This window comes from Primulina tabacum, chromosome 8 (genome assembly GCF_025594145.1).
Source record: "Primulina tabacum isolate GXHZ01 chromosome 8, ASM2559414v2, whole genome shotgun sequence".
Taxonomy (NCBI): Eukaryota; Viridiplantae; Streptophyta; class Magnoliopsida; order Lamiales; family Gesneriaceae; genus Primulina; species Primulina tabacum.
The window spans coordinates 11,643,159-11,660,993 of NC_134557.1; the positions used below are offsets into that span (position 1 = coordinate 11,643,159).

The window sequence follows — 17,835 nt, forward strand, 5'->3', positions numbered from 1 at the left end:
ATTTAGTTCTCACCATAACTGAACTGATATATGCAAGAACTGATCTCTATATATCAGTTCACATAAAGTTAAAAGCTTTAAACTGATTAGCTTTCTTAACAAAGGATTATTTCGACTATTTTTCGTTTGGTTTAAAACTAAACTCGATCTAATTCGTCGGTGTTTACGTTCTTAGAATACGAGCTATTGCAGCTCATTGAAAATATTGTGTTTAAAGCACCTTCAAAGGTGCCCGAACCGATCCATCAATATGCCTTAAGATCTGCAAACAATCATGAAGTTCAAACTTGTTAAGTTCTTTAGTTTCATTCATATCCATAGTTTTGATGTCCCATTCTCCTGGGAGTGTCCTCATCACTTTCAGTTATATCTCACGATTGTTATACTCTTTGTCGAGAGCAACTAGTTCAATGATGATGTTTGTGAGGCCCAGGGCCGAAGAGGGCAGGGGGTGCTCGCCGGTACCATGAGGTTGCACGGACAATGAGCGGCTCCTAGCAGGCTTCTAGGTATAGGGAACATGAATGAACCGATCTTACAACGGAAGGAGAGGGATTTCGAAACTGTTCAGATATGAGACTGTGAAGTTGAAGAGGGCTTAAAAGATTTGATATGTACTACTCATATCAAGAAGGTGCATCTCTTTTTCGGTAGCTCATCACATAAGAACTATAAAGTTAAGTGTGCTTGACTTGGGGCAATTTTGAGATTGGTGACCCCCTGGGAAGTTTCCTAGGGTGAATGTGAGTGAGGACATAAGCACGCTGGAAAGACTCGTCTTGGTACAGTAAGGACAGTCGTCGAATCTGGGGCGTTACAGTTGGTATCAGAGCCGACCTCTCCTAGTACGGTGTGGTTCGGGGACGAACCAAGCGGAAGCTGGTGGGCACATGAGGCCCGGGGCCGAAGAGGGCGAGGGGTGATCGTCGGTGCCATGAGGTTGCACGGACAATGAGCGGCTCCTGGCAGGCTTCTAGGCAGAGGGAACATGAATGAACCGATCTTACACCGGAAGGAGAGGGATTTTGAAACTGTTTAGGTATGGGACTGTGCAGTTGAGGAGGGCTTACAATATTTGATATGTACTACTCATATCAAGAAGGTGCATCTACTTTTCAGTAGCTCATCACATAAGAACTTCAAAGTTAAGCATGCTAAACTTGGGGCAATTTTGGGATGGGTGACCTCCTTCCTGGGAAGTTTCCTAAGGTGCGTGTGAGTGAGGACATAAGTATGCTGGAAAAACTCGTCTTGATACAGTGAGGACATTCGTCGAATCTGGGGCGTTACAAAGTTGCTCACTTTTTCCTTGAAGTCCGACATGGACTCACTAGCCTTCATTTTGATTCTGTCGAATTTTTGTATACCAACATATAGTTTGTTTTCTTTTGTTTGATTATTGCCTTCGGACAACTAGATCAGTTGTTCTCAAATATCTTTGGCAGTGGAGAATATCTTGATCTTGCTTAAAGTATTTTTGTCCAATATTTTGTACAAGATGTCCTTGGAAACAACATCCACATTGTCCTTCTTCATGTCTTCACGGGTCCACTCCATTCTTGGATTTTTAATTATCTGAGCACCGTCAGAAATGTCAATGGCAATGTTTTCTTTCATGATCTTCGTTGGTCCGTCTGCGATGACATACGATATATCATCGACTTTTGTAGCTAAATGAACATACATCCTGATTTTTATCTCGTAAAAATCATCCTTTGAAAACATGGAAATCTTACTGAAGGAGGCTACTTTGAGTTTATTCTTTAGAGACAAGAATTAACCCGCTCTTATATTACTTGTTAAGATTGGAGATTGATTTAGTGAGGAGTGCATACATAATCTCAGCAAATTCTCAAAATATTTTTGTTGGGTTAGCAACACTGAAATTTAATTCTTACCAGTTGGATATCAATAAGCCAAAAGTTTGAAACTCCACGGAATGAGGCTCACTGATAGGGGTTGAACACAAAATGGCTTGAGTGTATGAACACTTGGGCTATCAAGTATGAAGCTAAACTAGAATAAACGAAAAGAAAATGACACAAGTTTATTTTGGGATGTTTGGAGACTTGAACACTCCTATGCCACCCCTTCTTCTCTTGCGGAAGGATTGCACTAAAGACTTTGAAAATTACACCACCTTGAAATTTCCTACTTAAGTAGGTCTTACCACATTGTCTAACTAAAATTCTTAGTATTTCACACAAACTTAATAAAAATTAGAAAGATTGATTACTCTCTATTACAAAGATTTCTCAAAAGAAATTATAAGCACAAATTGATCTTTAATGATCAGATTATAAAATATCAGTGTGTGCTTGTTATGATCAGTTGGACTCTCGAAAAATTCTTTGAACTCGAAAAACTTTTCTTAGACAGATAGAAATATTGAATCGAGAAGGAGAGTTCTTAAGCATGCCTGACTGATCGATTTATAGGCATCGCCTGCAATGACTGTCTTTTTGAATTTAGAAATCCGTTACAAATACAGACTTCGTTGTGACATGTCATCGTCAATTCTGACATATAGTACATTTCGGGTAGTGTGCATGAACTTTAACATTCAACAGACTAAAAAATCTATTACGCGAGATCTTATCCAGTCATCAGCTGGGCTCTGCTATTCAAGAATGATCAGCAGATGTTCAGGGAAACATATGTAAACATGAATAATCAATTTTCTTCTTAAATTTAGTTTGGTTAGACTCTGTAATTATTAGTTAGATAGATAGTTTATTAATTAACCACAGCATAAATGTTCTTACACATTTTATTTATTCTTTAGACATATCAATTTAATCATTATGATCCATATTATTTTTATCATATGTTTTCTTCTATTACAACAATTTTCGTACACGAAAAATATACTAATATCTAAAGTTAAATAAAAAGTTAGCATTATTTGTCCAATTTTGAATTCTATCATGTTAATTATATAGATGATATTTGTTTGAGAAATGCATAATAACACACCTCTTGATATAGGGTTTTTTGATTTTGAGTAAATTTTATCATTTTGATTGTAATGTCTTTATATATGGGATGTAACCGAACCAAGCAGCTCGCGAGTATTCAGATCTTTGCTCGATAAAAAGTTCGTTCGATATCGTTAATTAATCTTATCAAGCCGAGCTCGAGCTCGACAATTTTATCGAACCGAGCTCGAGCTTAAGGATATTTGTCTCATGAGCTTGGATTATTTATTGTTGCCGAACATGTTCGTTTATATGACTTGCAAGCTCAAACTCGAGTTTCGCCCGTTTATCTGGTTCATTCTTGACTTGTCTATATATTCGTGAATATGCTCGTCTATATGGCTCGTGAAAACAAATCTTAGTATGATTTATGAATCATTTACAATTAATTACTTGAAATTTATCAACTTGCTACAACTAAGATATTTTATAATATAATATAAAAGAATATAATGAATTTATATTGATAAAAAAATAAGCTAAATTCTAGAATGGTATAACACGACGTTAATCAAAAATTTATATACTAAATTGATACATCATTCGACATTAATAAATATTTTAAGTTAATATCGAATTTAGAATTATGAATTCACAGTTGTTTAATAAGATAAAATTTATTATGTGATGACTGGAATGAATAAGAATAGAACAAAGATAAGAAATGAATTGTATGATAACATAATAATTTTTCTCGATGTAATATGTCTAATGAATGATGATGCAATCAATAAATTTTCCATCAAAACGAAATAAAAATTCAATTTGAAACATCTAAGAAAATTAGGATTATATAAGATAAATGATATTTTATACTTGTTACACATGATAGGATAAACATGTGATATATAATTTAAGGATAAGTTAATGATAAATAAGATATAGGATATTATATTTAATGTTTGGTATGATTTTAATAAGAGTGATTAAATTTATATATTAGATTGTAACGACAAAATTAAATTTATGATAATTAATTTTATAATTTCAAAGTTGTTGCTTGAGTTCATATTTCTTATCTGTTCATGCGTCGATAGCGCTTGCATGATTTATTTTTTTTACCTAATTTTATATATTATATAATATGATAATGGAGCCCTTAATTTTATGAGTCAAGTCAAATATAAATTTTTAAGGTTAATCGAGTGATACTAATAATTTTATTAAGATTTATACAAATCATTTATATAATTATCTCGAGTTCATTTATATAATTATCATATTATATAATATATAAAAACAAATAAAAATATTTATTTGATTTTAATTTCTACCTACAAGTGAAATGAGAGAACAATAGTGTTTAAGATTTTTATATATTGAGGACAATTAAGTCATTTGTGGTGTTTTTATCATTAGATTTAAATTATCATATCTAATTAAAGGGATATTTTATTATATATAAAATTATTTATCGCGGGCTCATGATATTATCACGAGCTTTCTAAAAAGGTATGAAACGTGAGATAAGGAGGATTATTTATCAATCCCTCTCTTTCTCATGTACCAAACTATACCTTAAATACAATTAAATAAATGAAACTTGTTAATATATTAAAACTTAAATATTATGATCAAACTTATATTTTTATTTATGTATGAAATAGCAATTCAATTTAGCAATTCATATATTATAAATGATTATTTTGATAATCAAAATTAAAATTATTCAATAAAAATAACTGAATACAAAAAACAAACTAAAACAATTTATTTGTTATTTAATTTTTCTTGAATATAAATTTGGTAATTGATTGATTAAAATTATTCAGTAAAAATAACTAAATACTAAAAACAAACTAAAACAATTTATTCGTTATTTAATTTTTCTTGAATATAAATTTGGTAATTGATTTATGGTTGTGTTATTTTTGTTTGATATTTGGAAGTTAGAAATATTTCCGGTTATTCAAAGGTACTGAGCTTATCTTTTTTTAGTTCTTAAATTCGCCGTTTTGGTATTGAAGAATGAATTTAATATTTTTTTGTCTTATTTTAAATTTAGTTTATAAAGATACATTATCTTACTCGCTCGAACTCGATTCTATCTTTAAAGAACTCTAATCAAACTCGAACTCGATTCTATGTTTGACGAGCTCAATAACGAGGCGAACTCGAATCAAACTCGTTAAACATTAAAAACAATCTATTCCTAAACTTAGTGATTTAAAAACAAGCCCAGCTCAAACCTCAGGATAAAAACTCGAACCAAGCTCAAACTTATATATATCTTAAACGAGTAGAGATCAAACTTTATACTATTCGACTCGAGTTAGTTCGTTTACATTCCCATTTATATGGAAAAAGTAGCAGCATTTGGTTAAATTGTCCATGTTTTATTTCCAAATTTCAAACATATCAAAAACATGATGTGCACACACAAATGATGAAATTCGATTCTTATACTGATATCATACTTAAATGATAATATAAGACACTGTTTTTAGACTTGACAAAAAAACCCTTGGTCATTCAGGAACCTCGCTTGTTTTTGTAACTGGAAGCTGATCTAGCTGAAGGTTCAATGCAGTTACCTGCTTTTGTAACTTCTCTCCTTTATCAGAAAGATTTGAGACCACAACCTGCACATTATACAATCATAACAATAATAGGTGAAAGGTTTTCTAAGAACTTGAAACATATACATGTGTGGCATAAGTAGAAGAGCTGATACCTTATTAGCTAATAGCTGAGACAAGCGATTAATTTTATCCCTTATTTCCTTCTCTGATGGCTCGATGACAGCGGGAGAAGAATTCCTCTGAAACTTATTTACATCCTTGGGATTAAATGCATACTCTGTCCTGCTTAGATAAATGAGAGTTTTATCATAGGACAATCATTTGATCATATCACGGCGGACCACATAAAAGGAGAAGGGTAACAAAGCAATACCCATCAACATTTTGTTCACGAGATGGTTTTGGGGATGCATTCCCATAGAATGTGCTTGCCTTTAACCTGTATACAAAATAAAAGTTCTCGGAATTTTATTCACAAATGCAGATGCTATACACAAAAATCTACAGAATAGCTACCTCAAAATTAACTGAAATTTTTACAAGAATGTGGATGATGGTGCAGATCATAAGATTTAGTATTCATGGAACTTGTGCATCCACACAGTTGATAAAAAAAGCCATGCTTGCACTTTAAAAGGCTAGACCATATCAAACAGTTTGGAATTTGAAGAGCGTTTACCTTCCCACTTCCTCTTCTACCTCAACTTCTTGTACAGGTGCTGTTTTGGAGAAGAGCAAACTATGTTGGCTTACTCCGGCTATGTTGAGAGTTTCAAGGAACTCTACATGAGATTTGAGAGCTTCCTCCCTAAATAAAATGATAGTGAGTGATCAGAATTCTGCACTATAACTCATGAATTACGCATAATCAACAGAAGAGGATACAAGGCAAACAACTTCACATAATATGTTTAAAAAAGAAGACCTTACATGGTATGTTGGCGATCATGCTCTTCAAGCAACTGCTGTTGAGTGGGAGATATGTCAAATCCTTGTTTGGGCAAACAGAACAGATCCCGCAGATCCTGAAAATTTAAACACAAGAATGGCCTAAATACTGAAAGTCTATCCAAGTATCAATATGATGTTTGGATCACCACAGTTGCTTCAATGGAAATACAGTACGTTGTTTCACGTGTCCTATAGGAAGCAATTACCACCAGATACAAACTAAAGAAGACCAAAAGCAAAAGTACTTATCGAAATTGAAGGATAAAGGTTTTCGGGTAAAAAGAGATGGATCTAGTTATTGTTGACAAGTGTGTTGCCATTGACGGAGAATACCCAAACTTCTACATATAGATTTATGGACACTTAATTTAAAAGCATTGGACAGCAAAAAACAAATGAAGAAATTTTGTTTCACAGGGTACATACAATTTAAGTTTAAGCAGATACCTGTTGGCTGAAATAACGAGTTTGTTCTTTATGTTCAGTTGCACTTCTGAATAATCCTCCTTTGAATACCTGGATGATTCATTTCAAAATAATTAAAATAACAAAAACAAAGAGCTGAAAATAAAAGGATAACATAAACTTAGAAACAAGAATGAAGTAAAGCACCATAGTACCACAAAAAATTTAGCAGGAGAATGCATTGGGATATTTGTGCAAGATATGCAAATAGCTCCACAACGATGAGAGCAACTTAATAAAATTACATACATTGTCATATAGCCATATTTCTTATAGTATCAGGTTGTTGGGAAAAACGAAAGCAGAAAAGGGCCCACGATAAAAATGCTATGACAATCAAGCTGAAGATGGAAAGCTCGCACCCTAAAAAGTGAAACAAATAACATGAAATATGTTTACCTGTTTTCTGTAAATTTTCTCTTCTACAGTGCCACATGTCATCAATCTGTACACAATAACATCCTTATTCTGCCCAATACGATATGCACGATCAACACTCTGGTTATCAGTACTGCAAAAGTTGAAAAATTAACAGCTCTTCCAGAATGATTGGAAACAAAACGAGCTTATATAAGAATTCGACAGGAGAAAAACATAAACTTTTCTGGCATAAATGAAGAGAACTATTCTCCAAAAAAGTGATATTATAGGCTGTACCAAAAGCTTACAACCATTGTTGACAAACACTTTAAACATGAACCTTGGATTCCATGCAGGATCAATCACGATCACACGATCTGCATTTGTAAGTGTAAGGCCCAATCCACCAACCTGGGAAGTCAAAAGAAAGATTGGTGCTCCATGGCCCTCTTGAAAATCCTGGAAAATAAACAAATTAAGACACAAAATGGAAACCACAAAATAATAAATATAATTTCATAAGCAAAGCAAACCTTAACAATTTTAGCTCTGTCACTTGCTTTGGTAGTTCCGTCTATCCGCATGTACTGATAGTCATTGAAAATTAAAGATTCCTGAGTTGCCAAATGTGGTTAAAGAATTAGGAGTGCCCACTGATGAAGAGAGAAAATGAAGATGCATGGACGAGATGGTAAATGTGGGAAAAGGAGAAAATTAAAAATGGAAGAGTCCGGAGAGGGTCAAGGATGTAAGCCAATTAACGAATAAACATTGAAAAGTTTGCATTTTATTACAGATGATTTAGTCTTATGAATATATTCTAAACTATAAAGCAACTATAACTTTCCCCTGATTGTAAATCCCACAAATTTTCAGTCCTTAAATTAAATGCATACTGTTGTAAACCCAACATTTTCTGATTAGTGTTTGTCACACTTAATACTACTTTTGATGTGATTTCATCCCAGCTATTTTCGAAAGATAAACTTGACACTCACGTGGGCTTTGATGAGGTGCATCCCATCTATTTTTGAAAGATTAACTTGACATTCGTTTACGTGGGCTTTGCAGACTAAATGGGATTGGCTGGTTATATTTAAGTTCTGCCTCTAGGGCTGTATAGGAAGTGCTTTTGTTTTTTATATGGTTGAGCTCCTCAAAATCCTGTTGTACTCGTGTGTTGAGAGATATTAACACAGTCCACTCCATGTACTGTTTTCTAAATCGCAATAAATAGCCCGCCTCCATGGTGTTTTTTCATTTAAGTAAAAAGATTGTGCTTGGTTAGAGTGATGGATTAGGGATGATAAAATATAATATAATTATTGAAATTGAATAAGGTCAAAAGGCGACAAATAAAGAATTTTATTCCGTGCAGATGATTAGTTTTGGAACAAGCAGTGTGATTAACTGAATTAATATTTACCCTCCAAGAAATATTATCCCACGCCAACAAGAAATAATTTCAGGGACAAAACTGTACTTCAAACCTCTCCCATATTATCTTGGTTAATGAGAATACTTATCCTTTATAGGTTCTAGTTACGACATATCCGCACAGGATTATATGAATGCAAAGAAGTAAAATAGGGGAGATGTGGAAATTTAATTCTAATACATTTACCATCAAAAAAGCCCCGATGCATACTGTGTATTTACTCATAGTGACAGCACTATTGAATAAATTGCTTCTCTGTCATTACCAAAAACTTCTGACAAAATCTTGAGAAACCCTCATGCATAAAGCCGTGTTATAATTAATATCACATGAAAATATGGACGAAAGTGAAAACTAATATCACATATCAAAAACTAAAGGGGATAGAGGGTACCATATAACAGAAATTAAGGGAAAGCGATCGTAAATATAGCATATAGGTGCCTAATTAAGCTCTAGTGAGGTCCATGACAATAATTGTCATCGATCTGGCACTAGAAGTAAATTAACTGAAGTAGGTGAGTAAATAGAGAACTCAAACAACAGCATGATCTTTAACAAAGCAAATGAACAGAATTCCGACCAACTTTAAACTCACCTGAAGTAAATTAAGCATCTTTCGAGTTTGTGAAAATATAAGTACATTATGTCCTTCGGGAATTAAATCACCCTGATAACAAGAAAAGCAATAGCACATGAAGCCATGTATTCGCACATATAAGTATATTATCAACAATGGGGAAGTCCATACCAGCAAAGATAATACAAATGATATTTTGCAAGAGATGTCTTGCTTCTCTACAAAGTCAAATCTTTCAGTAACATCTGCAATGTGCATTGCCAATTTTTCAGCAACACGATGGTCTTCCTGATTCATAACTGAGTCCATCCCTTCTAAAACGTCTTCAGCAGCTCGTTTTGTCAGTAGAAGTGGATGATCACATATTTTTTTTAAGATCTGAGTCCATGAAAAATCAAGAACATATCCTTTCATGCATTAGAAAGAAAAAGTCAATTACATCAAGCACCACATTAGCATAAGTCAGAGATTTATATTCGTGTCTGTGACGCATGAATACATACATGTGTTCTTAAGCAAATAGTTTCTAGTCTGAATTAAACAATAGCGAGAAACTAGCGTGAATGTGCAGACAACAAGATGTATCGAATCTCTATGGTGTATTGAATTAGATATATACCTGCCTGCCCAACGACCATAACAAAATTAGGACTAAAAAGTTCGATGAAAAAAGGACAAACCATGAGTAATAATCCTTGGTTCTATTTATTTTTAGGCTGTTTTGCGCACATGGAGTTCCTTTTTCAGAGATCATGTCATCAATGAATTTTAAACTACCAAACTGCAAGCGACTAGAGAAAGATGGTGAACGCTATTCCATATGAAAACTCTAGTGTTAATGAATACAGGTCAAACTGAACTTTAAACTAGAACATACTTAATTTCAAGCTACAAAAAAACCGTTTTTGTTGGTTAATTAAGTAATATTTTATAACCTTGTGAGAAAAACATGTAACAAAAGAACAATTAAATATACCAACCCATAAGTTGTCAAGCGAACACAAGAATCTTTCAAAAACTGTGATGATTGAATAATGCCATTTAATTAAAAGCAGTAAAAAATAGAGAGCATATTACCGTGAGTGCAGCAAGAGGGGAACCATCACAGGCTGAGATGACAATCTCACTCTTTAAGAAAGCTTCATAAAGTTGCCGCTGGATTTATGAAGATTACATGTTTAACATAAGCAAAATTTTCTCAAACAAAATATATGTTAAGTGATAGAACAAACCTGAACATTGTACCTGACATTGAGTTAACCGTAGCCAGATTACTATCTCATTCTTCTTGGACAGTGTGGTATTATCACTAAATACCTCAGATTTCATACGTCTCAAAAAATATGGTTGAATGCAGTCTCTCAAGTTCTAGCACAAGAACAAATAAAGATAACATATATGTATCTCACATAGAAAGAATTCTGAGCAATAAAAGGCACAAGCTGAGGGAAACAGTTTAAGTTTGCAGAAATAGAAATAATAGACTCGCACAATACCTTTCCAAGCCCAACTCTAGCCATATCAATTAACCCAAACCAAAACCAATATCTAATAAATGGAGATGCCTCTTGGGTCATTTTTGGTTCAAGAGAGACATATTCTCAACATGAGACACACTATAACAATCGGTTTATTTAAAACCAGACCATCAAACAAAAATTGCAGGATAAATGAACCAGCCAGAAAGGAGTGAACCAAGATGTTAGTAAGGGCATACAAAGTTTAAAATGGCGGTTAAAATAAAAACCAAAGGGCAAAGGTATGTTCTGTTAACAATGATAACGAGTCTTTCTCCTTTCTGAAATGTTACAAGCATATTAATTTAACCTCAACTGTCATGTGTATTTACTGTTTATGACACTACATGAACCAAAAAACGAACATAGATTTGCATAATCATAATTAACAAAGGAAAAGGAAAAGAAAAAGATCGAGTGTTAGCAATTCAACCATACAAATGTTGACAAAAATACATAAAGATGAAGCTGTTGCAATAGCATCGAGAACACGGAAAATACTGGGAGTGATAAAAAAAATTTGATTCCTTTCATTCATTGGATTGCATATTCAAATAAATTCCTTATATGAAACTAGCGATCACCTTTGCAACTGATGAACCAATACGCTTTTCCCGGTCAGAGGCATTTTTCTCATTTCCTCGACTAATTAAGTATTCATATTTCTCCTTAAACCTGAATATAAAAGTAACAGTAGACTATAATTAACTCCTGAAAGCAAGTCCACTACCAATTGGAAACAGGAGAAAAGCCACAGATTACTCGTTTTTGTCGCCAAGCAGCTCAGGACAGCAAAAATTAAACAATGCCCATAGTTCCTATATTCAATATGAGAGATGGTGCCATCATGTACAAATCATTTCCTTAATGCTTCTCATATGTCAATAAAATTATTAGTGAAAATCAACAACTTAAGTATGTCCTATGGTGACAGAAAAAAGTACCTTAAGATTGTTCTGCAGTGGCGTGCCACTGATAATGATACGATGGCGACAAGGTATCTGAAGTAAACTTTTTGCCCTTTGTGTACTTGGATTTTTTATAAGATGGCCCTAAAATTTAGATAATTAAAAACCTCATAATAGGTATAATGTAGAGTTTTTATGAATAAAAGAAAGGAAGCACATAACACTGAACAAAAATAATGATTTTGTCATTGCATATCATAAATCAACAAAATATAGACATACCTCATCAAGAATCATATAGTCCCATGTCGCTTCATCTTCTTCTCCATCATAACCTTTATGGTAATCTCCACACAGGGCTTTTACATTATTCCTCACGATGTCATAAGTAGTTAGAAGAATACCTTTGTCCTATGATACATTAAATGGAAAAATATGTCAAGGTCTATGTTGCTCGCAGAAGGTCCAGGAAATTAATATGATACTGATACATGATATGACAATTTTCAATATTAAAATACGGGATTAAAAATATTTTATATATACACAATATATGATTATATAAATGTATTAACAATCACAGTAGTTACAATTTACACTATATATTCACATTATTAACAAATTCAAAAAATATATAGAAATACATCAACTAAAATTATCAATTTTTTTCACATTTTTATTCATTGTCTTCAACAAAAATAAGTCAAAAACTTAGCTTTCGTTGTATTTGGAACAGCAAGATATGTTCATTGACCTTATCAATGCAAATTTGCATTTTCTTTTCTAACAGAGTATTCTATTTGAACTTGTAAAAGTAGCCAACATACATGCATCAACAATGGCATAGTTTATGACTACTTTTAGAATATCCATGCATAACATGTCACGGTCCAACCATCCAAAGTGGTTAATACATCAGCTTATTTGGGTGAAAATTAAAGATGGAGTTTACTGTTTCTCATATCGCATAAAGTAAAAGGTGTCTGTAGATTGAGAAGGACCTGAAGCACATATTGAAGTTCATAATGTCGAGTTTTGGCGCATGTTGCAAAATACCTGCCAAAAAAGAAGACTCAAACCAAGATATACATCAGAAAGTAAGTTTACAGGGAAGGAGAGAGTTCGATTAAGAGATGTCATACTCTCTCGTTTTCTCAGATAGCCCAACAACTGACAGCTCACTGACCCAATGGGTTAACAGGGTTTTTGGAGCTACAACCAACACTCTCTTAACTTAAATTGGAGTGAAAAAGTCCTGCTATAAAGCCACAAATCTGGAAACAAAAAAGGAGGTAGAGAGACCAATTAGACGCGAGGTCATTCTGGAAATAGGTAAAAATTCAAGTATTTTCTTCACCTGCATTGTCTTTCCAAGGCCCATATCATCACCTAAGATACCACCCTTACCCATAGAATGAAGAGACCAGAGCCAATTTAGTCCTTCACGTTGATGAGGAAATAGCATTTTAGCAATTTTACCAGGTAACCTATATGTATATTTTAGACCACTGAGAGTGAAATCATCTAAGTGATCATCCAATCCATCCTCCTCAGATTCACCATCAGATAATTCAATAATATTCCCCTGCTTCCCATTCACTTGTTTGACATTTTGCCGTTCACCCAAAGCCACATAATGTTCCGACTTACTAAATGTTTTTTCTCTTTTCAAATGGTGAGGACGAGATTCTTCTGAATTGGCCCTCATAAGTTCACTGTTCTTAAGCCCTTCAAGATGATATATGGTTCTATTGGTCATACCGACACAACTGTGAGTGTCAACATCAATACAAAATTCTTTTTTCTTTTGATGCTCATTTCTAACAGCACCTCCAACTGTAGAATCTTTGAGTGAACCTTTTAGGAAATTAGATGAAAGCAAAGATGAAGACACAGCACTCTTATTTTCAGGGATGTCGTCTTCTATGATCACATCATATAATTTACTTCTCGTGAATTCTGGGCAATCCTTGACCAAACCTGCCTTTTTAGGAGGAACCATTTTCTTCTGAATAGAAAGTACCTCAAGCCTTGAGCTCAAATCATTTAGTATATCCCGGATTTCACTTCCAGAGCTCTCACATGCTTTATTTACCTGAACAGGTGAATCAAAATCTGAGATCCCCTCAAATTTTGGGGCTTCAGCTTTTGCACAACTCTTTTCAGCACCAACGTCGCTGTCATTATTCACTGAAATTTTACAAAGGCGGCGCCTTCCTTCAATTTTCAGCTTAACTGGTTTTCCTCCTGAAATAATTTACCCAATCATTTTCTAAAAAAATAATGTCTGAAAGAATTGAACATTTAGACTGGAAATCAGCAAGATTGGCAAAGAGCAATATGTTATTGTTAAGATAGTTCCCCATTTCAAAGATCAAATAGCCCAAAATCTATTCAATTATGAGTCATCACATAGTAAGCATCAATACAGATGAAAGATATGATGGAAAATGGGAGTTCAATACAATTAGAAAGCTGCAAATAAGATATCAAGAGTACCATTGTTATGATCGCGAGATTCAAAAGCAGTAGGATTTATCTCATGCGCATTTCCATCTTCTTTAGCAGACAAATTGCTTTCATGAGGATAGGAGGATTTCACTATGGTTGTCAAAAGAAACACAATGAATAAATTCACTATATATAGCAAATTCAAAAACAAAAAATTTATGCATCAAATATTGTGGATGTGTGTGACAGTGAGCGATATTGAGATACGGAGAGAGAAATGATGGATGAATAATAATAAACTATCTAAATGGATGAATAATAACCATACTATCTATTTTTTGGAGAAGTTTTGGAGGTGGACCAAGATCAGGAAAAATATTAGGTTAGAGTTGAAGTCGGTAGATTTACTTACTTCTATCATGTATGCATTGAGTCGAGTATGCTTTCATGTTTATAGATTAGAATTCTAACTTTCAGAAGATATGACTAAATTTAACTAGTGTCCCCCCATGCACTAGCAAGTAAAGGTATTTCAATATATATATATATATATAAAAAAAACTAAAGGTATTTCTTAAAATTTAAATTGCAATGCTTTGAAAAGAGTAAAAAACAATCCAAGAAATAAGGTTGTACTAGCATCAAAGCTTTTCATAAAAGATTTGCATTGGCTCTCATTAGTCTTTAAAATGTAACAGACTTTAACACAAAGTGAATCATCTATTTGAAATCAATAGCCTATGTTAAGATGTATGTTTTTTTTTGTATTTGGGGACGAAACTTTATGTGGTGCTCAATAACATTGGACATATTAAAAAGTTTTGCTACGATGACAAAATGTCTTAATAAATATCGATACAATCAAAAAATGACACAACAAGCACCGACTAAGCCCAAGATATGCAGAATTCCGTCGAAGACAAAGAATCAAGTAAAAAAGTAACAACACTCTCAGGTCAAGACATAAACAACTTCTGATTCTACATCTCTGCCAACTAAGAAAGGAAATATGCCAAGGATATTAGTCGCATATCAGCACATGTATCAAAGACAAAGTATTTCCATCAAAGGGATGGTATCAAATCTTACTTCAACATTCATATTTCTAAATCACGGAAAAGATTTGTTGATCAGATATTTCGGCTAAGATAGGTATATTTTTTCAAGAGTGGAAGAAAATAGAGTGTAGAAGAATTACACCAATTTCTAACATCTATAAGATATAGTCTTCTTACTTTTTGCAATTTTTTTTGTTTAATTGATGTTGCTCATTTGCTCAATCTATCGGATCCATACTACCATAAGAATATAGCTTAAACAAACTCCGCTTTACCTAGATGTAACGAAGTCTTGACTGGCTTTGTGACAAAATAAAGTTTCATAATTAATTTTGAAAATTTGTCATGATTTATTCATGCACCACTGGACCATTATTCATCTTAACTAGGACCAACAAATACAACAAAAACAAATATTTTGAAATGGATAAAAAAAAGCATCCGTCCAAATTCTGGACATTGCGTCTAATATGTGTTTGCAAGCATACACAAGTGTGGATAGATTATCATTGCATAATACAAGGATGCAAGGCGTAAAAGCTATGGAACGAGAACAGTAGATACCATGAGTGGGAGATGGGGAATCAAAATCAGTAATGCCAGCAAATAAATTGGGAGAAGGATCCTTGCGCTTTGACTCCAAGTCTCCACCTTTAACAAACCCTTCTCAAGTTATTTCAACAATGTCATTAGTTTGCCTTCAAAAATTTCAGACATTAAATATTTCATTTCCCAAAAAAATTCGAAATCGCTGTTTAACAGAAATACCTTGAATAGGAGGAGATAGGGTGTCCAAATCAAATCGAGAAACCTCTTCATTAACTCTGACAGATGCAGATACCGTCGATTGGGTCTTACAGTCATCATCATTCAAAGACACTGTTTTTGACAAAACGAAATCATAAAACATAAAATATAATCAACAAAAACCCATCACTAGAAAAAACCTCGAAACTGAAGAAGAGGAAGGACGGGGGTTTTCTCATAGACTGAGAAGCGGAGCGGTCCAGGAGAAAGCGATTGTGCAGCTGGTTGAGGCTTAGTGGCGGCTTCTTCTCACCATCCGCCATCGATGATTGCTACTGTGTTGGCGCTCTGAGTGAAGATTTGAAATTTGGAATTTGGGAATCGGAAATGAAGAATGCGCATTTTATATAGCATCTTAGTCGGAATATTATTTATTTTTATCAATTTTATTGTTGTGTATATCGTGGTTTATGATATTTTTAGTCATTTATATTTTGTTGAATTAATTATAGTCTTATAATTATGTTTTTTAAATTGTGATTTTAGTCATTATCCACAAAATAATTTAATTAAATGATCAATTTATTGTTTAATTTTGGTAAGTACGCAGCTAAAAAATTATCGAGATATAACCCAACTTTTAAAGATTAGATTAATATCTGGATTATGAGTTGATTTTCAACAACAAAAAATATGATATTTTATTCTTTTTAATTTTTTCAAATAATTCACTTCTTGAGACATGATATAATCAATGGGAGGATTGAACATATAATCAAATTCATAACTCATTAAATACTTACATGATTATAATTATTGACAAACAACCTCCAAGAGAGATAGACATACAAGCTTTGAGGGAGAAATATAAAACTTTTATTGCGTAAAATGTTTCGTACTCAATACAATGGAGAGGTCCCGCTTAAATAACCACAATTGACACTATTACTTGAGCTTGACATAAAGTAATACAAAACGGGACAAAATACAGAGAGTATGTATCTTGTGGGACGGTCTTACTAATTTTTAGATGTGATACGGGTCAATCCTACCGATATTCATAATAAAAAGTAATACTCTTAGCATAAAAAGTAATAATTCTCATGGGTGACCCAAATAAGAGATCTGTCTCACAAAATACGACATGTGAGACCATCTCACACAAGTTTTTACCAAATGCAGATGAAACTTAGTGGAATATTTAGTAGAATATTTCCACTACTACACAAATTACAATAAAAAAAACATAGTGGATACCTTCCACTATGCAAACAAATTATTATTATTATTATTATTATTAGTAAACCACCCCATGTTATGTCACGATAACAGAGAAACTATGCTGATAAACAAAATTTTGTCGGGAATTTATTAAAGCAAACCGATCTTCATCTTCGTAATGATCTTGAGTACCTTGAGTTTGATCATCCATATGAGTGTCTTCAATGATTTTATCTTTTCTTTTGGAAGAAGAGGTTTGAGAAGAAGGTTGAGATACATCTCCAAATACTTTTGTCTACATGTCAGAAATTGTTATTTTGTCCGTAAATTGGAACAGTTCTTTTAGGAGTGTAACATGTGTAGGAGTCTCTGAATTTAAATTCTTCATGACATCGTTTGTAGGTCCTATTGCAATTATTCGATGGCGAAAATATGTTTTTCGTTCGGCAAAGAAATCTTCTTTTTCCCACCATTTGATTAGAATTTTTCGAGCAAGAATAGTATGAGTAAATTTTAATTCACATTTTTCTCTTACTTGGTTTTATAGATTATATTCTCATTTAATGATCCAGGAACATTATAATTAATGGAGAATTGTAATATAGTAGGAAGTGTTTCAAACTGAGTATTTGTTTGTTG

The 17,835-nt window shown here is 33.2% G+C and overlaps 1 protein-coding gene across 1 annotated transcript; it reads right to left on the bottom strand.

Annotated features, from left to right (window-relative positions):
- Positions 1 to 5,235: 5,235 nt before the first annotated feature.
- On the bottom strand, positions 5,236 to 16,153 carry LOC142553749 (protein CHROMATIN REMODELING 24). Its single transcript, XM_075664219.1, is given in 24 exon segments — positions 5,236 to 5,560; positions 5,653 to 5,782; positions 5,874 to 5,939; positions 6,180 to 6,308; positions 6,431 to 6,525; positions 6,899 to 6,967; positions 7,316 to 7,427; positions 7,617 to 7,735; positions 7,810 to 7,890; positions 9,313 to 9,384; positions 9,466 to 9,672; positions 10,372 to 10,449; positions 10,540 to 10,662; positions 11,396 to 11,486; positions 11,574 to 11,629; positions 11,756 to 11,863; positions 12,002 to 12,130; positions 12,721 to 12,775; positions 12,862 to 12,953; positions 12,955 to 12,993; positions 13,077 to 13,966; positions 14,219 to 14,320; positions 15,793 to 15,891; positions 15,997 to 16,153. Coding segments are annotated over 24 exon segments (3,198 nt in total). The 5' UTR covers positions 16,139 to 16,153; the 3' UTR covers positions 5,236 to 5,446.
- Positions 16,154 to 17,835: the final 1,682 nt, after the last annotated feature.